At 43.2% G+C, this 26,881-nt stretch overlaps 1 protein-coding gene and 1 long non-coding RNA gene across 2 annotated transcripts in view; one reads left to right on the forward strand and one right to left on the reverse strand.

The window, feature by feature from the left end:
- Positions 1 to 26,881, forward strand: part of LOXHD1 (lipoxygenase homology PLAT domains 1) — a 244,313-nt gene that overhangs the window by 95,059 nt on the left and 122,373 nt on the right. Inside the window, exons 13-17 of the mRNA XM_089779460.1 lie at positions 9,823 to 9,977; positions 14,032 to 14,192; positions 23,838 to 23,914; positions 25,179 to 25,375; positions 25,753 to 25,945. Of these exons, the coding sequence (XP_089635586.1) occupies positions 9,823 to 9,977; positions 14,032 to 14,192; positions 23,838 to 23,914; positions 25,179 to 25,375; positions 25,753 to 25,945 (783 nt within the window). The remainder of the gene's footprint in view (positions 1 to 9,822; positions 9,978 to 14,031; positions 14,193 to 23,837; positions 23,915 to 25,178; positions 25,376 to 25,752; positions 25,946 to 26,881) is intronic.
- Positions 4,655 to 26,881, reverse strand: part of LOC142829993 (uncharacterized) — a 31,758-nt gene continuing 9,531 nt past the window's right edge. Inside the window, exon 3 of the long non-coding RNA XR_012904994.2 lies at positions 4,655 to 5,105. This is a non-coding gene — a long non-coding RNA (uncharacterized LOC142829993). The remainder of the gene's footprint in view (positions 5,106 to 26,881) is intronic.

Here is a 26,881-nt window from a genome sequence, read left to right on the forward strand (position 1 = left end):
AATGGAAAATACAAGATTTAAATATGTGTATAAAAACATTTAAATACTTCACAGAAATGGGATCTAAAAAGCTGCATAAAGTTATATACACAGAAAGGGTATACACTATATTGTATGGCCTCACACACATGAGAAAATGGGCACCTTTCATTATGTGCAAGTAATCAAAAGTTTATCACCTGTAGCTTTAATTAAGGAGCTTAATAGGACTCTGTTTATTCAAGAAGAATTCCTTGTTATTGCTTTTAGGACTGAATCATTAAGTACAACATCTCAACGGTATCTTAAAAGCATTAAATGTGCCTAGCAAATATTTCCTGTATGGGGTAGAGGTAGATTATCTCCCATCTCCTTGCTGTGTGGGTTTCTGCACCTACCTGCATCTCGGTAGCATGTGCTACTGGTCAGTGTTGGAGGTAGAACACTGGACTACTTGGCCCATGAGTCTGATCTCATGTGGAAATTCCTAGGAACTCAGTGATCTGTAAACAGCTGAGTGCTCCCCGATGATGAAGAATAATTGTAATTGCAAATGCTATTAAAATGCCACACTGTTTTTGAAATTTATTTTTAATCACTATGAGGAGGAGGCCTGAGTTAAAATGCATTCATTTACTTGTTCGGGAGCACCTGATGAAGCCATTTTAGTTCCACCATTCACCCAAGTTTCAGGCTTGAGCATTTAATATAACTAAATTTGCACTTAGGTATCATAGAATCATAGAGCTGGAAGAGACCGCAGGAGGTCATCAAGTCCAGCTCCCTGACCAAGGCAGGACCAATCCCAACTAAATCAACCCATCCAGGGCTTTGTGAAGCCGAGACTTAAAAACCTCTAGGGATGGAGATTCCACCACCTCTCTAGACAACCCATTCCAGTGCTTCACCACCCTCCTAGTGAAATAGTTTTTCCTAATATCCAACCTAGACATCTCCCACAATAACTTGAGCCCATTGCTCCTTGTTCTGCCATCCATCACTACTGTGAACAGACGGTCTCCATCCTCTTTGGAACCTCCCTTCAAGAAGTTGAAGGCTGCTATCAAATCCCCCCTCACTCTTCTCTTCTGTGTACTAAACAAACCCAAATCCCTCAGCCTCTCCTCATAGGTCATGGGCTCCAGCCCCCTAATCATTTTCATTGCCCTCCACTGGACCTTCTCTAGTGTGTCCTTTCTATAGTGGGGGGCCCAGAATTGAACACAATACTCCAGATGTGGCCTCACCAGAGCCAAATTGTCCACAGGCTAGATTGTGGACATCATCAATTTGGGAGGTATTGCAAGCACTTGGAGGACAGGATTAGGATTCAAAAGGATTATGATAAATTGAAGAATTGGTCTGAAATTAGTAAGACACTATGTGATTAAATGAAAAATATTAGTTAAGAAAAATCCAGTGCACAAATACAACTGGTGAGGCGGCAATAAAGCAGAAAAAGATTTGGGGGTACGATGGATCACAAATTCAGTATGAGTCAACAACATGCTGCTGCTGTGAAAATTCAGATGTCATTCTGAAATGTATTAACAGGAATATCATATTTAAGACATAGAAAGTGATTGTTTCAGTTTAGTCAGCATTGGTGAGGCCTCACCTGGAGTACTGTGCCCAGTTGTGGGCACCATACTGCAAGAAAAATGTGATGACTAAATAAAGGAAAGCAACAAAAACTGAAAGAGGGTTAGAAAACATGACCTATTAGGATGCATTGAAAGAATTAGACATGTTGGGTGTGACTAGACAGTGGCGCTATTTAAGGATCTTCTGGTATCCCAAAATGGTGTTTTCCGTGTCTTGACAACACACCCGTTATTTTTAAATATCTTTCCAAATAATGGGCACACTATTCCGACGTCCCTGTAAACCTTGTTCCACGAGGATTGAGGGACATTTCTAGTGGAGTGCCCGAAGGTTCGGTTCTAGGACCGGTTTTGTTCAAAATCTTTATTAATAATATGGATGAGGGGATGGATTGCACCCTCAGCAAGTTTGCAGATGACACTAAGCTGGGGGGAAAGGTAGATATGCTTAAGGGCAGAGACAGGGTCCAGAATGACTTAGACAAATTGGAGGATTGGGCCACAAGAAATCTGATGACAAGGACAAGTGTAGAGTCCTGCACTTGGGACGGAAGAATCCCAAGCATAGGTACAGGCTGGGGACCAACCGGTTAAGTAGTAGTTCTGCAGAAAAGGACCTGGGGGTTACAGTGGATGAGAAGCTAGATATGAGTCAACAATGTGCCCTTGTATCCAAGAAGGCTAATGGCATATTAGGTTGCATTAAGAGGAGCATTGCCAGCAGATCCAGAGATGTCATTATTCCCCTTTATTCGGCTTTGGTGAGGCCACATCTGGAGTATTGTGTCCAGTTCTGGGCCCCCCACTACAAAAAGGATGTGGACACACTGGAGAGGGTCCAGCGGAGGGCAACCAAAATGATTAGGGGGCTGGAGCATATGACTTATGAGGAGAGGCTGAGGGACTTGGGTCTGTTTAGTCTGCAGAAGCGAAGAGTGAGGGGGGATTTGATAGCAGCCTTCAACTTCCTGAAGGGAAGTTCCAAAGAGGATGGAGAGAGGCTGTTCTTGATAGTGACAGATGGCAGAACAAGGAGCAATGGTCTCAAGTTGTGGTGGGAGAGGTCCAGGTTGGATATTAGGAAAAACTATTTCACTAGGAGGGTGGTGAAGCACTGGAATGGGTTACCTAGGGAAGTAGTGGAGTCTCCATCCCTAGAGGTGTTTAAGTCTCGGTTTGACAAAGCCTTGGCCGGGTTGATTTAGTTGGAATTGGTCCTGCCTAGAGCAGGGGGCTAGACTTGATGACCTTCTGAGGTCTCTTCCAGCTCTATGATTCTATGACATTTTGGAATAGCTCTCTATTTAGAAATTAACTCAAAATAAGCTACGCAAATTGCGTAGCTCAAATTTCGTAGCTTATTTCAAACTATAAGTGCAGTGTAGATGCACCCGTTTGGAGAAGAGAAAGCTGAAGGGAAACTTGGTAACAGTTTTCTATTATGTAGCAGGTTCTTAAGAATACGATCATGATAATTTTTCCTTCATATCCACTAAGGGAAGGATAGGAAGGAATCAGCTCACTTTGCAGCAAGAGAGAGATTTAAATTAGATATTGGGGGGGAGGAGAGAGAACCTTCTTAACTGTATAGATAGGTTAGCACTGGAACAAGTTACCTAGGCTGGGTGCAGAATTCCTGTCATTAAAATTGGGTTAGACAAACAGCTGTCAGGAATACTTAAGACACACAGAATCCTTCCTCACCCCCTGAGGGGTGGACTGGATGACATCTTGAGGTCACTTCCAGTCCTACATTTCTATGTTTCTGTGATAAAATGCTTTGAGGTCCTCAGTTGCAAGATACCACAAGGTGAACATTAGTACAGCTGAGTTTTTGGGCCTTGGGAAGAAGGTTAGTGTTATCTGTGTTAATGTTAGGAATGTTATATTTGTGGGCTTGGTGGTTATTTTGTTTGATGGTTAATAGGTAACAAAAAGTTAAACCAGCTTTAGTTAGCTTTGCAGAAATCAGAACTCAATAGCTGTAGAGCGCCCCAGTAGCCTGTATTCCAGGGTTTCTCAAAGTGGTCCGGGAAACCACTCTGAGAAACCTGCTAACTGGCCACTCTGGTGTATTTATTTACCGGCTCCACAGAAATGGAGCCTCACGGCTCCCATTGGCTCTGGTTTACCTTTTGCAGCGAAGAGGAGCCATGGGAAGGGGCAGCCCAGGTCACGCTGCTTCCCACGACTCCCTTGTCGAACCAAAGCCAATGGGAGCCACAAGGCTGTGTAGCTGCGGAGCTGGTAAATAAACACAGTGGAGCAGCCAGTTGGCAGGTTTCTGAGTGGTTTCATGGATCACTTTGAGAAACACTGCTGTATTGGAATAGACAATCAAGGTGATAAATTGTAACGCCTTTCAGGTTTACCTCCACTAATGTGAAATCAGGATCTGGCTGTTCTATGAAGTAGGGAAGGAGGAGATTCTGGTTTAAGGGACTTTTAATCATGATCCCTCAAACAAAATGCTAGAAAGTAGTTAAAAAGCTGATCTTCTGAGGAGTCAGGGAAACAGATGATCTACAGAAAAGCAGGCTGCAACTTGATCCTCAGGAAAACAAGGCTAGGGGAACCAAGGCTAAGGCCCTGTTTCCAATTACCGCACCAGAGATCAATCTTCTGACATTCAATTTAGTGCGTCTAATTAAGACCCGCTAAATTGAATGCTGAGGTCAGCTCTGTTCTGCACTGGTACTCCTCACAGCCATGAGGAGTAAGGGAAGCTGACAGGAGTGTTTGCTTCCATCAGCCCTGCACTGTGAAGATGGCGCCAAGTTTGGCTTAAGGTAAGCTGACTCTAGATACGACTCTATTTTACGTAGCTGGAGTTGCGTACGTTAAGCGACCTATCCAACTGCATGAGGTAGATGCTAAATTGAGGTTAGACAATACATGTTAGACTTCTGTTGTTTTAACCCCTTTCCTGTGTTTCTATATAGATGAATAAATTTTAGCAGTACTTGTTCTGCTATAGTGAAGGTCAAAACCTTCTTTCAGTTTAAAACCTGACTCTTCTATGTGCTCTAAAATCCATGTGGTAAATCAGATTACCTTGAAATTTGTATGCTTTATGAGAGCACAGGATATGGTCAGTGAGCTATGTTTGGGGCTATTTGATCAAAGGCGTCCTGAGATACAGAAAAAAAAAAACCCGAGTTTGTCTTAAAGTTGACACATTCTGGAAAGTTTTTTTGCTCATAGATGGAGGTCAAACCAGTACTCAAATAATCGCACCAGGATCTCAAACACCCAAGGGTGGCCACAACAGAGTTCATGGCATCCACTGGCCATTTGGGGGAACATAAAATCAAAATGTTATTGGAAAAAGAGTTTTCTTCTTCATTTAGGCATGCCCGTGTTTAGTGGAGCACACTGAGTAGGTAAAAAGGGAGAGGCTAACTTTCTAGAAAATTACATCTCCATCACAATAGATGGGTGACTCTGAGCATATGTTACAGTTATTTACTCTGAACACTGCCTTACGGTACGGTGAGTTCAAATCCAGCCCAGGGCAGAAATCTGAAATAAAAGAAGATAGGCATATTACTCCAAATCTACTTCTGTCAACGGAATGTATGGAGGGAGGGAGGGGAGAGGGACAGCAGAATATTCAGATGGTGCTGAAACTATTTTTGAGAAAAGAAAAGAAACAAAGCAAGTCGATACTGGTTGAGGGGAAGGATGATAAGAGTAGAAAAGTAGATGGGAATGGGGGAGTGGGGCTGTGAGATCAGGTTGATTGGTGAGGGGTTGGGGATAGGAGCAGTGGGAGAAGACATGGACATGAGAGTTAGTGATGGGCAGAATGGAGACGGGGCACCTGTCAGCCCATGTTCCCTTCCCATGTGAGTGCCATGATCTGGGGCCTCCCAACCTCTCTAAGGGTATGTCTACACTACAAAGTTAGTTCGAACTAACGGACGTTAGTTCGAACTAACTTTCATAGGCGCTACACTATCGCTCCGCTAGTTCGAATTTAATTCGAACTAACGGAGCGCTTAGTTCGAACTAGGTAATCCTCATTCCACGAGGATTAAGCCTAGTTCGAATTTACTAGTTCGAATTAAGGGGTGGGTAGCCCCTTAATTCGAACTAGTGGGAGGCTAGCCCTCCCCAGCTTTCCCTGGTGGCCACTCTGGCCAACACCAGGGAAACTCGTATGCCCCCCTCCCGGCCCCAGACACCTTAAAGGGGCACGGGCTGGCTACAGGTGCCCGTGCCAGGTGCAAGCCTGCCAGCACCCAGCCAGCAGACCCTGCACCTGGCACGGCTCGAGCCAGCCACCCGATGCCCCTCAGCCCTCCCCCTCTTCCCAGGACCAGGCTGGCGGCTCCCGGGAGCTTGCCCGGGACCGCAAGAGGTGGGCACCCGCCTGGGCTAGTGCGGACATCGTGGACCTCGTCCACGACCTCCACACTAGGCACAGGAAAGTGCCATCCCTCTCCAGCCTTCCACAAACCTTGGCCAGGGACACCACTCCTACCCCCTGGCTAATAGCACTCCATGGACCCAACCTCCATGACTTGATCTCACTTCCCTTTAAGCTCTGTTCTAGTTCTAGCCTTCACAGCCTCCTGCAGCAAGGAGAAGGCTAGAACTAGAACAGAGTTTAAAGAGAAGTTAGATAAAGTTATGGTGTCCCTGGCCTCTGTTTGTGGAAGGCTGGAGATGGATGGCACGAGACAAATGGCTTGGTCATTGTCTTCGGTCCATCCCCTCCAGGGTCCCTAGTGTTGGCTGCTGTTGACAGATGGACCTTTGGTCTGACCCAGTACGGCCATTCTAAGCTCAGGGTCGGGGGTCTCAGTGGACCACCTTGATTTTCATGCACACCTGCTCCTGGGTGGCCAGGCTGGCAGCTCTCCTGCCCTAGACGGCCACTTTCCTGTGCCTAGTGCGGAGGTTGTGGATGAGGTCCACGATCTCCGCACTAGACCAGGCGGGCGCCTGCCTCTTGCGGACCCGGACAGAGGCGGAGGGCTGGGTGGCAGCGGGTGGCTGACTCGAGCCATGCCAGGTGCAGGGTCTGCTGGCTGGGTGCTGGCAGGCTTGCACCTGGCACCTGGCACCGTAGCCAGCCCGTGCCCCTTTAAGGGCTCCGGGGCCGGGAGGGGGGCAGACGAGTTTCCCTGGTGGTGCCCAGAGTGGCCACCAGGGAAAGCTGGGGAGGGCTAGCCTCCCACTAGTTTGAATTAAGTGGCTACACAGCCCTTAATTCGAACTAGCTAATTCGAACTAGGCGTTAGTCCTCGTAAAATGAGGTTTACCTAGTTCGAATTAAGCGCTCCGCTAGTTCGAATTAAGTTCGAACTAGCGGAGCCCTAGTGTAGCGCCTATCAAAGTTAATTCGAACTAACGTCTGTTAGTTCGAATTAACTTTGTAGTGTAGACATACCCCCTGATAGTTAGGAAGTTTTTCCTAATATCCAACCTAAGCCACCCTTGCTGCAGTGTCAGCCTATTGTTTCTTGTCCTGTCATGAGAGACCAAGGAGAACTATTTTTCTTCCTCCTCCTTGTGATGCCCTTTTAGATACTTGAAAACCTCTATCTTGTCCCCTCCCAGTCTTCTCCTTTCCAAACTAAACAAGCCCAATTCTTTCAGTCTTCCTTTACAGTTCATGTTCTCTAGACCTTTAATCACTCTTGTTGCTCTTCTTTGGACCTTCTCCAATTTATCCACATCTTTCTTGAAATGTGGTGCCCAGAATTGGACACAACACTCCAATTGAGGCCTAATTAGTGCAGAGTAAAGCTGAAGAATGACTTCTTGAGTCTTGCTCACAACACCCCTGTTAATAGATCCCAGATTCATGTTTGCTTTTTTGCATCAGTGTCACACTGTTGACTCATATTTAGCTTGTGGTTCACTATGACCCCAAGATCCCTTTCTGCAGTACTCCTTCCTAGACAGTCACTTCTCATTCTGTATGTGTAAGACTGATTGTTCCTTCCTAAGTGGAGTCCTATGCATTTGTCCTTATTAAACTTTATCCTATTGACCTCAGACCATTTCTCAAGTTTGTCCGGATCATTTTGAATTATGACCCTATCCTCCAAAACAGTTGCAACCCCTCCCAGCTTGGTATCATCTGCAAATTTAATAAGCTTACTCTCCATGCCAATATCTAAATCATTGATGAAGTTATTGAACAGAATCGGTCCCAAAACAGACCCCTCCGGAACCCCACTTTTTATGCCCTTTGAGCAGAATTGTGAACTGTTAATAACTACTGTCTGAGAATGGTTATCCAGCTAGTTATGTACCCACCTTATAGTAGCCCCATCTAAGTTGTATTTGCCTAGTTTATTGATAAGAATATCATGCGAGACCATATCAGATGACTTACTAAAGTCTAGGTATACCATGTCCACCTCTTCTCTCTTATCCATAAGACTTGTTATCCTATCAAAGAAAGCTATCAGATTGGTTTGACATGATTTGTTCTTTACAAATCCATGCTGGCTGTTCCCTATCACCTTATTATCTTCCAGGTGTTTGCAGATACATTCCTTAATTACTTGCTCAATTATCTTTCCTGGTACAGAAGTTAAACTAACTGGTCTATAGTTTCCTGGGTTGTTCTTATTTCCCTTTTTAAGGATGGGCACTATATTTGTCCTTTTCCAATCTTCTGGAATCTCTGCAATCTTCTGGACCCCTGATATGGTCTTTTCAGAAAAATTGCAGTTTCATTTGAATAGATTGACAGCCCTGGAGACAAAAGACAGGACTATACAGCACTTCAAAGACTAGCAAGATGGTTTATTAGGTGATGAGCTTTTGTGGGACAGACCCACTTCCTCAGATCAATATGTGGAAGAAAATTGGCACAACCATATATACCAAAGTGATACAATAAAAAAAAAGTGAACACATATAAAAATGATGAATAAGGTTTTAAGAACAGAGGAGGGGTGAGGAGGGAAGGTTAGTATCTGTGAGGTAATGACATTAGGGGTGATAATTGGGGAAGCTATCTTTGTAATGGGTGAGATAATTAGCATCTTTGTTAAGACCCGTACGCCAAGTGTCAAATTTAAGCATGAATGACAGTTCTGAGGCTTCTCTTTGAAGTCTGGAGTTAAAATCTCTTTGAAGCAATATGCATGTTTTAAGGTCATTGAGAGAATGGTCAGTCTGGTTAAAATGGCAAGAAACAGTTTTCTCTCTGTGAGAGAGCTTGATGTCTGTTTTATATGCATTGATTCTTTGGAGAAGTATCTGAGAAGTTTGTCCAATGTACATAGCAGACGGACACTTTAGGCACATGATAGCATAAAATATATTTCTGGATGAACAGGAATATGTGTTCTTGATCTTGTAACTGGCATGGTTAGGTCCAATAATGGTGTCAGCAGTGTAAATATGTGGACAAAGCTGGCACCGGGGTTTGTTGCAAGGGAAAGTTCCAGGGTTGGTATTATTGTGGTATGTCCTGTGGTTGTTGGTAAGAATCATTCTGAGGTTAGGTGGTTGTCTATAGGAGACTATGGGTCTGTCTCCCAGAGCCTCTCGGAGGGTAGTATCCTGTTCCAGTATATCCTAATTATCTTCAGGACAAGTGTACAAAGGCATTTGCCTGCCAATGTAACTCAGCCTAGAGTTGGAGAGCCATGGTAAGACATGCTAAATAAAACTCAGAGGGCTCCTCCGTCAGCTCTGGTACTCCGGCTCCTCACCAGGAGTAGGGGAAGCCAATGGGAATGTTTGCTCCTGTACCCTCCTGCTCTGTGGACAGCAATTTAAGATACGTCGACTCTAGCTATGTAATTAATATAGCTGGAGTTGGGTATCATAAGTTGACTTTCCGCACTAGTGTAGACCCAGCCTTAATCTCCTGTATGGCTACATAAAATGGGCTGCTTTGCCCCTTTATTATTGTTCCGTGCAGATGATGTTGTTTACCTGCCTCTCAGAGGTTGTTGCAAGAATCGATTTGCAAACTCTTGCAAAGTGCCAAAGTAGCTCAATAGCAATTGTGCTGCATGCAAGTGAATAAGTTCGCTTGCACCTCTCTTCGTCTAGTTCTGAAAATCTGTTGTGACAGTATGCGGGTCTTTCTAGCTCATGTGTGTCTTCTCAGCGCTTCCAAGTAAAAGCCAATACATCAGCACAATTACTGCCTGAAAATTCAAGCTGGGAATCAGAGTGTTTGGAATTAATATGATATATACATTTCAATTACAATAAAAATCGCATTCTGAACTTGCTTTATTCATTTGTGTCTTCATAGTGATAAAGTACCGGGTCACTGTTTGCACTGGGACAGTCAGTGGAAGCGGGACAGATGCCAACGTCTTTGTCAACCTCATTGGGGACCAGGGAGATACGGGAGAGCGTATCCTGTACAATAGCATAAACACCATGAATAAATTTGAGAAAGGCAGTGTAAGTTGGCACCATGGCCCTTGAAACCTGTCTGAACATGCTGCTTAGAATGTGTGACGGTTGGCAACTCGTTGAGAGAATGCTGGCTCCTTTGGGAAGCGGGTTTGGGGGAGTTTCATTCCTAGTGTTAAGCGCTGTTGATCTCCCAGGAGCTACATGTTGCTCTGAAACATAGGAGCAGCTGCAGCCTCAAGGAGATTCAGCTGCAAGCTTAGCACCGATGTTTCTTGGGACAATGGGAGTGAGTGAAAATCATGTGCATGGCAGAGGTGCCCTGAAAGCAGAGCAGAGAAAGGGTATAGTGAGGAGGATGGGCCGAGGGAGACGTTCCCTTTGCTTGGCAGCATATGTCTGTGCATTGGCTGGCCACACCAGAAGACAGACAAGAGGCAATGGATGTGATTCATTTGGCTGTAATTTTATTCACTTAGCCCCTCTGGGCATACTTGGTAACAAATTATACAGTGCAGGTCATCATCCTTTCCTTATTCATTTCCATCGGATCGCCACATAGGTCCCAGCTATCCTGCTGCTGGGACCCCACCACCCTCCTCTTATAAGAAGGGTAAGAGAGCTGTAAAAGAAGAGTGCGTCCAGATCCCCATTGTATGAGACATAGGAATCCATGTCCCCTTTATTCAGCACCCTTAGGAACACTTTCCAGCATATCCTTTTCCAGTCCATTTCATCCAGTAACTACTGTATGTCCCTTCCCTCCTGAGATCTGCCCTGGACATCCACCACAACTCTCACATACTAAGTAGTGCTATTATTCCCTAACTCCCTGCTCCATCCGGAATGGTCTCAGACCCTCTGGGGGAATGTGGGAAAAAAAAAACAATCTGCCTTGGCCAGTCTGGCGCTAAGGGGAAAAATTCCTTCTCAGCCCCCCCAAGGAAAAGGGCAATTAGCATAATACCCACAGAAGGTCAAGAGAGAGCCTGGCCCTTTGGTGAGTGAGCCTGATTCAGGTAAAAAAAGGAATTACCTTTCCTGGTAACATTTGCACCTTATTTCTTCAGTAAAATGTTTCCTCTGAGACTATGTCTAGACTACAGAGATCTTCTGCAAAAATTTCTTGCACAAGAGAGCGTCCACACTGACTGAAAGAACTCTTTCACAAAAAGGAGTTATTCTTCGTAGAATGAGGAATATCTATGCCTGAAAAAGCCCTCTGTTCTTTCGTTTTACTTGTGCAAAAACGCGCTTGAGGTGTGGATGCTCCATGAGCTTTTGAGCAAAAACAGGTGTTTTTGTGCAAAAACTCTGTAGAGTAGACCTAGCCTGAGTGTTCATTCTTTTTTCCACCCCACTTGCATTGCTACACCTAATTTTCATGTATTATTCATACCGTTATTTTCTTGCCAGAATATCCTGTGCTTTCCTGTGAAATGGCCAGGGGTGGAGACTGTGCCCTGAGTATGTGGAAAACATGAAATAACAGAAAGGCTTAATAGTAGCTATGGCCATTGCAAGCAATGCACTTTGGATTTCTGGTTTTCAATTTAAGCTGTTAAAAGTCAGTCATGCATCTCTAAGAAGAATGTGAGCATCTGATCACAGAATCACTCACATTTCCCATTTGTGTGTAGAATGCTTTTAAAGTCATTTTTAATTAAAAATTGTAAGTGTCAAGAAAATGCAAATAAGAATGTGAGATTTTGCAAAACTGCACCTGCAAAATATACATTCACAGATGGGACCTGATTTTATATTTCTAGAGTTTCCAAACTCCCACTGGCATTCTTAGAAGTCATTGAGTTTGGGGGACTATCAGGATGCAGGACTGGGCCCTTACTGTGTCTTCAAAGCCTGTATTTGTGTGCACAGTTTGCATGTGCATGGTGGCTGGCTGCATAGCTGCGCATGAAAACTGCATTTTGCAAGTGTAATATAGGCAGTGAAAATACATTTTGCAAGTGTAATATAGGCAGTGAAAATCAGGCACTATTTATAGACCCAGTTTTGGAAAGAAGGCCCAAAATGTAAAAGGAATTTTATAAATATGAGATGAGTTTTTTTCCAGTTTGTCTACAATGTAACAATTTTTTCATCTGTAAGAAAAGCTACCACTTACCAAATGATAGCAAAGCAAGGCTCATTCTTCTGCTAGTTTGGAAGCCTGTTTCTGGGTTGTTCCAAAATAATCATAATAATCATCATCATTGTAGGGGTAAAATTATTCCCTACAATCATCTTTGTTCATTTCAGACAAACATATTTTAAAAACAGATAATTGCTAGCTTCTGTCTTGTAAAAATGATTCTTATGGCAATTTGCATGAAAGAAATAGTGGATAATAGAAAAAATAAATGTTAGAAATCCTGCTTGTGCTGTAATAGCAGCCAGACTAACCTGAGATGCATTGATTGAATAATTGCTCTTTTGGTGGGGTGAGCTGGTGAGTGAAAGCTACACAGGGCTTAACTTTGACCAGCAGAACTTGTTCATTTTAAAAACGCACTAAATCAATTTAAATCAACTAATCAATCAATTACAAATAAAAATTAATAAAAACCAAACAAAATAAAAAACTGGAAACCTCTAATCTACATGCATTTAAACCGGTTCAATCCCTCACTTGTATTAGTTTAGCTCAAGTGGGTAGTTTACTGCTAAACTGATTCAATCCAGGGTTAAACCAGTTTAGTTTATATACGGGGCAATTTCATTGGCTTATTTTCCACCAGAGTATGTTAAGTGCTCATTTATTTACACCAATGTATGGTTAGTGAGCTCAGAATCAGGCCCAGTACAGCCAACTTTGTTAAGTTAGGTTGACTCTGCTAGGTTTTGATCAGAGAATAGATACTTATCGGTTCTGATTCTACAACCCTTTATTATGTAAATAATTTTTGCTGATACAAGCTCATCCATTATTTTTAACATCTAAAAGTTCAGGAGTATGGTTTTGCTGCCCTTTTTGAAAGAACAGTTTTGCTGAAGACTTTAAAAACATATTTTTAAAGTAATAGCTGATATTTCTATAATAATCTTGTTTAGTTGGAAACATTTGTCACCCTCGCTCTAGACATTCAGGCTACGTCTACACTATTTTTTTTCTGGGCAAAAAATATGCTAACGAGGGACTCATTTGCATGAGTCGCGATCTCATTTGCATAGTTTCTGCCAATCCGTTTTTGCGCTAGGGGGTTTTGTGCAAAAACAAGCAGTGTGAACATTTTCTTTTTGTGCAAAAAACCCTTTTTCCGCAAGATCCTTTGTGGATGTTTTCTTTTTGCGCAAAACCCCCTTTTTCTGCAAGATCCTTAAGGACCTTGCAGGAAAAGTGGGTTTGTGCAAAAAGAGAACGTCCACACTGCTTGTTTTTGCGCAAAAACGGATGGGCAGAAAAATGCAAATGAGATTGCAACTCATGCAAATTAGTCCCTCATTAGCATATTTTTTGCCGAGAAAACTCATAGTGTAGACATAGCCTCAGGAAAACATGCCACCAGCAACAGCATTTTGGGGCTTTCTGTAGACAGAGGAGACAAATGCATCACAGCACTGTTTCCTCCAATTTTCTACTGCTTAACAAGGAATACTTGTAATTGCATGGTAAACTACAGTGGTCCTTTCTGTGTATGAGTCTGTTAAAGTATTTATATGGCTGTTCCTGAAGTGTCTGTACAATACCTCCCAAACTTTAAATATGTTTACCTTCATAGTGCCCCTCTTGGGTCAGGAAGTATCATCTGAGTTTATAGTTGGAGAACTGAGGCACAGAGAGACTTACCTTAGCTCCCCCAGGAAGTCTGAGCAGAGCAGAGATCAAATATGGGTTTCCCCAGGTCCTTTCTACTAGGATGAGGTATGAGACCATGAGTGGGAGTAAGCACCCAAAATCTCTAGCCGCCTATGAGTCTAGCCCAGATGTTCAAGTTAATTCTTTGTTAAATTAACTTGAACTTAATCCATTCAGCAGCTTCTGAGGGACCTTCTACACCTTGCTGTTCTGGGGTTGGTTGATTGCAGTAATCCATGCTTATGTTTAATGTTGTTTCTTACGAGTGATGTTGCCTAATCTTGTTTCTTTCTCTCCCTGCAAAAGGCCGATGAGTTCTACATTGAAGCAGTGACTCTGAAGCAGGTGAGGAGGGTGAGGATAGGGCATGATGGCAAAGGAGGAAGCAGTGGCTGGTACCTTGACAAAGTGATAGTGAGGGAAGAAGGGCAGCCAGAAAGCCAGGCTGTGGAATTCCCATGCTACAGGTACCGGAAATGATGCTCTCAAATGATTGACTGATTTGTCCCACTTTCAAGAATCTAATTACTGTTCCAGGCCTGGAATATTCTGAAGTCATCTAAATCCTACTGAGAATCTCTTTGCTTGGTCTGAAGGCAAAATGTGGGAGTGGGAGACTAAGTAGAATATTGCCCTCTCCTAATAAATAGGCAATCCGAAGAAGATGATGATTAACCCAGGGTGGTGAGGATTTCCCAGCGACAAAATTCAACCTTGCAATGATGAATACCATGTTAATGCAACCTCCTGCAGTAGGAACACTTGTTGCTACAGCAGTCTTCTAGTTTGGTTGCAGATGTGGGGCCTTCCTCAGTCCCCACATGCCTGTCCCATGATCCAGAGAGCTGTCGCATGCTAGTCTCTTGTTGGGAGCATGCAAAATTGATAAGATGCTGTCCTGAAAACTCGCCGCTTGAACAGCAGTGCCCATTGCACAAAGACAGGTGGGAATCATAGAGAAAAGGGCCATAACTCTGCCACCCAGGCAAGTTACAAATGTATTCTTCTCTTTCCTCAAGATAATAAGTGGCCAAAAAGAAAGTGCTGTAGCTGAAGCTTCCATTGGAGCTCATTTTCACATCAGACATACACGTGCTAACTAGTATCTGCCTCAATGTGGAGAGTGCAAATAATCAATGGCAAGGTCAAAACACAGCAGAACACAGCTTTAACAGAGAGTCCTGGGTCCTTCAAATCCTACATTTCTTTGCAGAGGGTTTTATGTCTTGCAGGGTGAATCCCACTGAATATCAATGAATTCCAGTATTTTTTTAAATAAGGTGCATTCTTCCCACAGGACTGGTAGTATTTTATATACTGATATGATTATTCTCAGATTGCCAACAACTGTAAAGTCACCAGATCCAGTTCTGATCTCATGTCAGTATAATCAGCAATTACTTCCCTGAAGTCAGCGTAAAACAATGTGAGCTTAGAATTAGACTCACTAAATTACTAAAGACACATCACATAACATAGAGTAGAGCGAACTTGCCAGTGTCGTAGAATTTGACATGAGATGCAATATCATGTTCACTGTGAAAAAATAGAACCCCATTTTCCATAAAAAATCCATCATGTTATGATGTTGCCATTTTTAGTACCCATTTGGTAAGTCAATGCACAGTATGGTAACCAGACAGACATTGACTTAGACATGAAATGTCCCCACTGAAAACTCAGTATCTTCAGAGATCCTTACAAGTCATAGGCTACTTCTAAGTCACATTAATGGCTACTTCTGAATAACCTCTTGATTGGAGCCATTTAATTAATGGCTTTCATCCACCTTGAGGGTGAAGATCCTTTTAAGCACTAAAGCACTTGTCACATCATCCAGTTGTGGAAAAAAATATTTCATTGACCATAAAAATAGCTACCATAAACAAGAGGTTGGAAATGAAGACCTAATTCTAGAACAGGGGCCAGCAACCTTTCTGAAGTTGCGTGCCAAGATTTAACCCTCCTAACCGGGGTTCTGCCGCTCTCCCAGGAGGGGGAAGGGGCTTTCTCCACTGCACGGCCCACTTAGTCTCCTGCCCTGGGCTCTGACCCGGCTTTTCCTCTGATGCTTTCACAGTTTCACTTTTTTTTATATTAAGTGATTAATATTAAACATAAAATACATAAAAATAAAAAGAGAAACCCAAATCCCTTTGTCAATAATAAAGCAACTAAAACAATAAACATTATCATTAAAATAAAATTTTAAAAATAATTATAGATATTCCTATGAAATACAAAAAATAATACTTCTTAAAATCTTTTAAAAGCTCAAAAAAGGTGGTTTAAAACAAAAACCAACCTAGCCCCCCCCCATGCAAATCAATATAAAACAATAATGACTAACTATTAAACTCCTCTTCAAAACAGGGATGTGAATGGATAACATCACCCTTACTGGATGATACTTACTACTTACCGTTAGTGGATTTCTCTAGCTCTGTGGGGCCTGACGCACCACAGGCAGGGAAGCTCCAGCCAGGCAGGATCAGCCCCCACCCTGGCCGGGGCTGCCACCACCCGACAAGTGGGCCCCAGCTCTGGCCCACTTAGGGCACATGTGCTGTAAGTTGCTGACCCCTGTTCTAGAATATCCAGCTTGTACATTCAGGGCTTGTCTTCACTTACTCCATAATCAACACTCTGGAGATGAATCTTCTGGAGTATGATTTAACAGGTCTAGTAAGGACCCACTAAATCAACTGCTGATGGCATCCCCATCGACCCCGGTACTTCATGGGGTCACGAAGAGTAAGGAAAGTTGATGGGAGAGTTTCTCCTGTTGACCTCCCAAAATGGGAACGCAGCAGAAATTTGGCTTAAGGTACGTCAATTCCAGCTATGCTATTCTCATAGATAGTGTTGCATATCTTAAGTGAACTTTCTTGGATAGTGTAGGTCTGGCCTTAGCCTTCACGTCATGAATCACTGGATTCTACTCTTCTGGAGTTTTCCATGACCTGTTGTCCAAGTGAGACCGTTGTCGCCTACATGGCCTGTTTTCCTGTCCTTGTGCCACCATTATCTGTTCCTCTCCGATGGAAATGGTCACATGACCAACAGAATGGGAGTAAGCGGAGACTGTTCCTACCACTGTCTCTCGTGCCTGTGACTTTGGCGGGCTAATGAGAAAGTGGAGCCAAATGATAGTCTGAAGTTGTTGTGGAGGCCGGAAGTATCTGAAGGCTAAGGTGCTCATCCACTGCATCCTCCGTAAGAAGGAATGAACTCGTCCATGACCCGCAGTGTTTGGATGCTTCCACTCCTGCTGGCCAGGGATACCTCCAGCTCCCTTGCTGCTCTGGAGATGATTCACGGAGGCCTGCTCCTCCAGGGTACAGATAGTTCTACAAACTTGGCTAGGAGGAGCAGCCCTTCCTTAGAGAACCATGGCAAGCAAGTGGGAGTGAGAAGTTAGAAACTGCCATTCAGAAAGGGCAGGGGAAGCATCTGTCTCAATCAGTTTGTTGTCAGCCGGTGGATATGTTGTTGTACTTATCACCCTTCTCTTTTGTGCCTCCATCACCTTCTGTTGTCACATGCAGCCCATTGACAAACTCCAGAGGAAGTCATTTGCTTTCTGCATGACCTGTTACCTAGGACTGCTCCAGGAACATGCTCTGAGCTCAGCCACTTCTGCTGTGCTCCACCGCAGCCAGACCACAAAATACCTTTTCCCAACAGGAATCGATCAGACTGGTTCAGAAAATGCCAAACCTTATCCCACAGATCTGGATGTCCTGAGATATAGGAAATAATCCTGTTGTGGGAGGCCGGTTCTCATGATGTCTGAAGCCATGTGGATTTCCCTCCCATATAACTCACTGAAGTCTGTTTTGTTCTTCTCATTTACATGTGCAAGCATGTGGCTACGTTTTTTTTAATTAAAAGCTTTTAACAATAATCATTTGTGTAGCACTGTAGAAACTTCCGCTAATTAAATCACAACAATCCTACGAGGATTATTAGCAAATTGAGGTACAGAGAAGCTAAATGGATTAACAGTGCATTTGCAGCAGAGCCGGGAATAGACTCCTGGAGCAATGTCTCCCAGTCCTGTGCTTTAAACTACTAAAATAGTTGCTGTTGTTATTCTCAGAATCAGTGTATTAAAATGCCCCTTTAAAGTACATTTCCAAGAAGTATGCTCTGAGCAAGCTCAAAAGCTTGTCTCTCACACCAAAAGAAATTGGTCTAATGAAAGATATTACCTCACCCATTTTGTCTCTACAGAGTGCTAGCACGCGATTCAGATGCTTTGAACTCTTTTACAACTTTCTGACATTAGAATAATTCAGTTTTTTTCAACGTAAATCACTGAGCCATTTGGTGCAATGACTGAAGCCATCTGTATATTGTAAGTGCTTTGCAGTTTGGGTGCTATAAAACATAAATAGCCCTAACAATAAAAGGGATTGGTGAAAAGATTGACTCAAATAAGAGCCACTTTTCCCATTCTTAAGACTAAAGGTATTTTGAGGATCAAAACTTTGGTTTTTTACTTTCACTTTGGGGCTCTGTGCACGATCAGGAACAGAATGGCTGACATCCACTAAAGCCACATCTTCAGTATGCAGAAGATCAACACTGTCATGGTTGATCTTCCAAGGTTCGAATAAGCGGATCTAGTGAAGACCCTCTAACTTTAATTCAGAGGACACCCCACCATCGACACCGATACTCCTGCTCCTCACGAGGAGTAAGAGAAGCCGATGGAAACATTTGCTCCCATTGACCTCCCGCTGTATGGACAGTGCGGAAATGTAATTTAAGATATGTTGACTCCAATTATGTGATTAATGTATCCGGAGCTGAGTATCTTAATTCAACCTTCTGCAGTGTGGAGACCAGGCCTTCATAACACCCCATGCAGAAATGAAATAGAAATCAAAGACAGCCCAATCTCACATTAGGCCCAGTCCTCAACTGGTATAGATCATTATACCACCATTGAATTGATTTTATACTAGTTGGGGATATTGATTGATATTTCTAGCTCATCTTTAGAAACCCACATGTGAATATTTGTGATATTTCTTTTGGATAAGTGTTCAAACCCAACCAAAATCTCTGAACTCCTTGTAGTTTTCACGTTTGTGCCTTTTGTAAATATTTATGTAATACGGGATTATAGAATATCAGTTTAGTCTGATTGAGTGTATGCAGCTCAGAGTAGAACCTGAGTGAGGTATGTGTATATTAGAAACATCTAGACAGATGTATATAAACTAACTAGGGATTATTGTTGATTTTGCATTACAAACGAAGTGCTTCCACACGCACTTTGTACAGCAAGTACTTTGGCTGTTAAGTCAAGTGATTATTTTACATGGTCTGATGTGTTTAGAACATGTCAATCCATTCATGCTTTGTGGATTTATATAACCCAGTTGACATCATTCTAAACCTCATTCATTGTACATAGAATTCTTTTGTCCCTCCAAAATTCTTGCATACCTGCTACTGAGCATGGGAGGTACCTTGAGCTTGATGTACGTTTAGAGATACAAGTGCTTTACAGTGTTATATTGTGACTTCAGTGGAACAATGTTAGAATAAAACGTTGCAAGGAAAAGGAGAAACAAAAATGTGCTGCAAATCAAAAATCACTCATCTGTCATTACTCAGAAGTCTTCATCTTTCTCTGCTTGTGTCCTTGCCATGGCCTGCTATTCTCTTGGCCAACACAAAGGCAACGATTGGTTAATAGTACCTTCCTTAAGTCATTTCTCTTGATGATCTACATCCATCTTTCTTTTCACCAGTCTGTAGCAAGCTTTCCACACCCGATTTAAATTCTTTCTTGCTTGTTCATCAGTAGTCCCCAGCAAAGAGTGAAGCTCTTCTCCAAAAAAGTTTCCCGTCATGAATTCCCTTGTGGCGCTCCCTTCTACACCAAAGAAGCAGTTAACATTTGCCCTTCTGTACCCAAAGCTCTGTTTCTCATGGGAGACATGTTGATTCTTTTACCGTACCTCAGGAAGTGCCCTTGTATTCACATCATATTGGGTGATTGTGCCAGCCACAGCAAAGGATACAAAAACAACAACATATACACCAGCAACAGCATGCCACATGACTGATGCTCGATTTGCACAAAAATCAGCTGGTATAAAGTTGGCCATCTCAGGGGCTTCTCTCTTCCTGAAAGGCATTTTGAATCGAGAGGACTGTGGGACAGGCAAAAAATAAGTCCTGTTTTCTGGGGACACCCCCATTTAAGTTCCAGGTATGCAGAGGCATCTTGACTCTTGTGATGACTCAATCCCTAGTTGTTGGATACCTGTCCAAGGATGGGACCCCTGAATCAACATCAAGAACTACACGACACACAGGTACTAAGGATCAGTTCCAACAGGTAAAAAAAAAAGCCAAACCAATGACTAATACAAAAACTTCCTTCCTTAAGACACATGCCTTGACACATTCTTCTTGTGTCCTCCATACATTCCACACTTGGCTCAGTTCTTTACAACAATCTCTCATTCTCCAGCACATCTGGCTGCACTTTTATGTCCCTACAGTCCCTCTCACTCACCACTGAGGGAGAACGTCAAACATGATAACCTCTAAACCTTTCCAATGCACATGGCCACATGTTTTACAGAGTGAAAGGGAAGAATACTGGGTAGTTTACATACCCGACAACCAACAAAAGTTTAGTGCGGGAATGGCATTACATGTGTAATATTTCTGCATGGTGCCGTGCACTTAGTGTTATTGCAAAACCCTGGTGGTTATTTCATGGTCCCCTTAAATATTCTGGGCTACCAAGTATTCCTGGTGCTTTTGCCAGCTCTGTGTTCTTTACTTTATGTTTGATGTCCCTGCATACTGCTGTTTCTTCTGCATAGCACCTGTGCTGATATTATTTCTGTGTGCAGAGGTGGGTGGAGGAAGGAGATTCTCTCTTTTTATTTCAAATGGATGAAATTAGAACTTGTCACATTAAAAAAAACTTTCAAAACTCATGGGAAAGGGGGTCGGTAGCTCAGGATTTGATTGTTGGCTCTGGATTGCTTTTAGGTCATCATTTAAATCCAGGTAGTGGTGACTTTAAAGGTGATACAGCTTGAGGACTGTTGGGCTTATGAGAAATGGGAAGATGGCCTCCATCTAAGTGTTAGCTGACATTTGTCCACATACCAAAACCATTGCCTCAGTCAGCTCTAATTGGCTTCCTTGTTGGCTGTCTCAGCAGCAAAGCTGAAGGATGGTGGAGACTGAACTCCCCTCTTCCTTTGTGTGATGGGTGAAGATGGAACATATTAATGGAGGACAGCCTAGGGAAACGTGTTCTGCTTCTGCACTGCACTTGTCCAGTGAATAAAGAAGATTTCAGCCTCCAGGGGCTATCAGTCTGGCATTTCTCAACAGCACTATCTTCTCAAACTCAACAAGGAGTCCTGTGGCACCTTAAGGACTAACAATTTTCTTTGGGCATAAGTTTCCATGGGCTGGAGCTCACTTCATCAGATGTATGAAGTGGAAACTTCAATTTGACGGAGATCTATCTATCTATCTATCTATCTATCTATCTATCTATCTATCTATCTATCTATCTATCTATCTATCTATCTATCTATCTATCTATCTATCTATCTATCTATCTATCTATCTATCTATCTATCTATCTATCTAATCACCTTAGAGATTAGTGCATCTGTCTGTGAGTCCATCCATCTGTCTCTGTCTTCCAGTCTGTTTGTTCAAGAGCTCCGCCTAAACAGTAAGGGTGTGTCTAGACTACAGGGTTTTTTCGAAAAAGTGGACTTTTTTCGAAAGAACTTTCCCTGCATCTAGACTGCCACCGCATTCTTTCGAAATTAAATCAAAAGAACACAGCAGTTTTTTCAACCACGGTAAACCCCATTTTACTAGGAAGAACGCCTTTTTTCGAAAAAAGGCATTCTTGAATGCAAACAGGGCTTTTTCGAAAGAGAGCATCCAGACTGCCAACCAAATGTGGTGATCCTAGCTCTTAGGCTACGTCTAGACTACAAGCCTCTTTCGAAAGAGGCTTTTTCAAAAAATCTGCTTGTAGTCTAGACGCTTTCTTTTGAAAGAGGCTTTTTTGAAAGATTCTTTTGAAAAAGCCTCTTTCAAAAGAGGCTGGTAGTCTAGATGTAGCCTAAGAGCCAGGACCACCACATTTGGTAGGCAGCTTCCTCTTATCCTAACTTAAAGCAAGTTCAGGATTTGGTTATGCCAGGAAAAAGAGTTGTGCCTGGACTCTGAGCGCGGGGACAGCTATACTGCAGAATGATAAGTGGGGGCAGATGCACCAGGAAGGGAGCAGTCAGCTCGGGACGGGGGTTCACCATGTTGCTTGCCACAAGCCTGGGTAAGTTGCCACCCAGCTCCAAACTCTTTCCCCCCAGGCCTCAGCCGCAGCGCTGGACCAGGAGGTGGGGAAAAGCCACACTGGCCTCACTGTTGCAGCCCCCCCCCCACTCCCGGGGACACCACTGGGACTGGGCAGCAGAGTCCAGGCCCTCCCTGCAGGAGCCACAGCCTCCTCCCCACCCCCAGCACCACCAAGTTGCCCAGCAAGACTGTGCCCAGCCAACCTACATGACTCTCCCCTCCCTCCTGGGCCAAACTCTGGGACCTGTGCACCCTCCTCCCACTGTCCCCTGGGCCCCAGGAATGTCAGCAGGCAGCCTCTGAAGCCCCTGCACCCTCAGGCCAGCCACAGGGAGTCCCAGACAGAGGCCTGCATGGCCTCCCACAACTCCAGGGCCAGACCCAGGCAATGCCAGGTAAGTCTTCTAGTATGTGCATACAAAGATGGGAGTGTCACATTAATATGGAGAGGACCAGGTCTAATGAGGCCAATTCAGTCAGAGTGGATGTGGCCCATTCCCAACAGTTGATGAGAAGCTGAGAATAGCAAAAGGGGAGAAAATAACTTTTTGGATGAGCTACCCATTCCCAGCCAGTCCCAGTCTCTATCAGACCCAGTCTGATCGTGTCAAGTTTTCACATGAATTCCAGCTCTGCAATTTCACACCACAGCACTGTTTTTGAAGTTTTGGGGGGCATGAGAGCTAATGCCCAAATAAAATTTTTAGTCTTTAAGGTGCCACAAGACTCCTTTTTGCTTTTGTTGAAACAGACTAATGTGGCTACCCCACTGACAATGATCAAACTCCTTTCTCTAGCAGGATTTTTAATCAACCACCTAACACTTTGAAATAATTTGTGCTACCGTCTTCTGATCAGGAAAATGGGAAGCTCTGTCAATACCTCACCTGCATTGAAATGATTATAATATTTCCCCCCCTATTGGCTGTAATATCTTCCTCATTAGGGTTCAGGGAAACAGCTCTTCCTTTTAAGTTTTAAGGATCAGCAACAACTTTTCCTCAATGTTCTCTGCACCCATCTCTACAGAGATGGTGTCCATAGTTCTGTTTCCACCAATGGAGCTCCTTCATGTGTCTTCCTAAGTAGCCTAATGATTTGCTCTTACGTGAATGTTGCAGTGCAAATAAATTCCTCCCTCCCTCCCTCCTGTGTTAGCTCTCCAGGGTGAAGTCTGCTGCTTCCACAGCACATCCAGCTCTAGAATGGAGAGGCAAGGTGCCATAATATAATTTAGCTCTTGCCTGGTGCAGAAGTGTCTCCTGGTTACCCTTTGAAAGCATAGGATGAAAACCGGCAGTCATCAGAAGGGAGGCAAATAGTCTGATTTGATATTATTATCAGAATAAAAGACTGTAAGAATTTCCAGATGATGGGCAAGATTTTCAAAAGACCCAGCTTTCCTCTCTGCAGGAATGAATTGTATCTGCTGAATTTGCACCTTTGTTTAAATGCAGCTGCGAGTCACAATAGCTGCACCTCTACTGGTGCTGCAGATAGAAGCTGGGCCTTTTGAAAATATTAGCTCTTACAGAACTTAGACTAATTTGTGACTGACCGCTGCAACATTAGATCACACCCCTGAGGAAAAGGACTCATGTTCTTCACAGATGGATAGCTGCCTAAACATGTCCCTTTATCTGCACAGTATTACTGTGTGATATATACTGTATTTGTCTGGACCTTAAAACCCTTGAATGTGGTAAATATTAGGAGATAACTTACTTTTATTTGCAAACCAGGTGGCTTGACAAAAATGAGGATGATGGTCAGATTGTTCGAGAGTTAGTACCAGCTGGGAATTCACCGATACTGAAAAGTGAGTTTGGTCTGGGAGGGAGAAGGCTTTGGATTGGGCAGTCTCTTTATTTTTAAATCAACAGAAAAACAACAATATTTTTACCAATAACGTCTAAAAATGTGCACGGGAGGAGGTCAGGGAACCTCTGATGTTTAAATCCTAATTTATGAATGGGATTCATTCACATACACGAGGATGAGTGCAATGTTTTTGTGTAATGGAAAGAATTTTCTGAAAATGTTAAGACCGGCTTGGTTTTGTGTGAATGCAGACTTGGATCCTTAAACGTTTGCTTCCTCTGCTGGGTGAGTTCCACTGAATAACACAAAATTTCAGCCAATTGCCCCCTCTTCCTCCCACCCCCAAAAAAGAGAGAAAGACAACAAGCTTCCCTTGTTGGGATTTTAAGGCACCAGCAGTGTGATTTCCTAAAACATTGCTAAATGAAGAATGAAAACATGCCTCTAGTAATTAGTTTGCAACTTCAACAACAAACAACAACAAAGAGGGGCTAAAATCAAGCAATAAGCATAAAGTAGAAAAAACTACTTCCATTTCTAACAAAGTTAAATTTTTCATGTTTTGGTAATAATCTAACTCTATGAGTCCATCATCAGACATTATCTGGCCATTTATAGATATGTTATGTTTTTCACCACAGGTATGTCTAGACTACATCCCTCTGTCGCTAGACAAACCGAAATTGCTAATGAAGCAAGGATTTAAATATGCCACGCTTCATTAGAATAAAAATGGCTGCCGCTTTTTGCCATGCGGCACTTTGCCAGCAAAAAGCGGCAGTCTAGATGGGGATCGGTTGATAAGGAAAGCCTTTTCTGACCAATCCTGTAAACTTCGTTGTATGAGGCATAAGGGATTGGTCGTAAAAGGCTTTCCTTGTTGACTGATCCCCATCTAGACTGCTGCTTTTTGCCGGCAAAGTGCCGCGTCGGCAAAAAGTGGCGGCCATTTTTATTCTAATGAAGCGTGGGATATTTAAATCCCCACTTCATTAGCAATTTTGATATGTCTAATTTACATCCCTCTGGAGACAGAGGGATGTAGTCTAGACATACCCCACTTGTATTGCTGGTGAACATATCTCATAGGTTTAAGAGCTCCTTCCAGTCTGCTGCTTTGGGAAAGCCTCCGATGCAAATGTGTCTAAGCCTGTTTCATTCATGCTTGTGCTCTGTTCAAGTGTGCAGCAACCTTCAGTGATCGAGGGTGAGCTTTGGTAGTGCATCATGTGTCTGTGTTGTGTACATTAATCTCTCTTTAGATGTCAGCTATCACATCAGTATAAAGACAGGAGATGTTCCTGGAGCCAGCTCAGATTCTAAAGTTTTTATCAAACTATATGGTGAAAAAGGAAACACCAGCAAGGAGCCTCTGTTAGTTTCTGATAATGACCTAGGCAATTACTTTGAACGTGGACGAGTGGATGAGTTTGTTTTAGAGACGCTGGATATTGGAAAGGTAAGACTTAATCACAAGGAAGTCAGTATTTTATGCCAGGGCTTTGTGTGCAGCATGGCACCAAAGGAACTGCTTGCTGAATTGTAAAAGAATCTGACCTTTGGATAAAATATTACAAATCACATTTTCAAATTGGCTGCAGCAAATTGCAACCAGAGATTTTTCAGGGATGTCGGTTTGCACACACAAGGGAATGTCCCCTCTCTGCCTGCCTAATTGTCCAAATAGCATATGTAAGAGCACAAGCTGATTGGTATAGAAATGGTTTGCATGCGCATAGTGAAAGAATGGGACATACAGTAAAAGTCGATTTTTATTTTATTAATCTATTGCCTTCCTTGTTCTCCCCGCCCCTTTTTGCTTTTTTCCTTTTCAAGATCAACCGACTTTTGATTGGACATGATAATGTAGGGCTCCGATCTGGTTGGTTCCTGGCTAGTGTCCAGATCACAGTTCCTGTCCATGGACGGCAGTACATGTTCCCATGCAACAGATGGCTTGACAAAGACGAGGCCGATGGGAAAGTGGAGGTGGAACTCTACCCCAGTGAGATTGTGTCCATTGAGAAATGTGAGGGGACAAAGCCTTTGTTGTTGTTATTAAGTATTATCTGTATTACTGTAAGATGTAGGATGCTCAGGGATGTAGCATGGCCCCACTGTGCTTGGATCTGTACAAACACAAAAAGATGGTCTGTCCCCTATGGTGCTTGCAATCTATGTATAAGACAAGAGAGAACAGATGGATATTGACATAAAGACAAGGAAACAATGATATGGTATTGGTCAGAGTGATATGCAGTGGTAGCAGCACACTGTGCAATGATAAAGCCCTGTTGCTGTGGTCATTTATAACCACAGTAGAAAAAATGAAAAAACACAAGAATAAACACATTAGGGTTGATTCTTGCACTCACAGGGTTATTCCTGAGGTAGGCTGTGTCTACATTGGCATCCCTTTCCGGAAAAGGGATGCTAATGAGATCAGTCGGAATTGCAAATCCGCGGGGGATTTAAATATCTCCCGCGGCATTTGCATTTACGTGGCTGCCGCTTTTTTCCGGCTTGGGGATAAGCCGGAGAAAAGCGCCAGTCTAGACGTGATTCTCCGGAAAATAAACCCTTTTCCGGAGGATCTTTTATTCCTACTTGAATTTGCAATTCCGAAGTGTCTAATCTGCATCCCTTTTCCGGAAAAGGGGTGCAGTGTAGACACAGCTGTGATGTAATAGGCCCCCTCCATCTCAACTTCTTGGATTTTAGGAAGAACCTAGGTTATGACCGCACTTGATGCAACCAGATGCTGTGTTTCTCTTGCTGCAACTTCAAGGTATCTCTTTGCTGACCTGCAGCTACCAGGCCATTGCAGAGTGGCATCCTCACACATCTCTTTCAGTTCATCACAGTCTTGGCTTGCAACAGCATCTGAATTTCCAGCTCCAGTCTCTCTAGAGGAGAGAAGATTTCTGATAGATGCAGATGAAGATCCATTCTGGTTTTGACTGAC

The sequence above is a fragment of the Pelodiscus sinensis genome, chromosome 6 (genome assembly GCF_052426305.1).
Source record: "Pelodiscus sinensis isolate ZL-2025 chromosome 6, ASM5242630v1, whole genome shotgun sequence".
Lineage (NCBI taxonomy): Eukaryota > Metazoa > Chordata > Testudines > Trionychidae > Pelodiscus > Pelodiscus sinensis.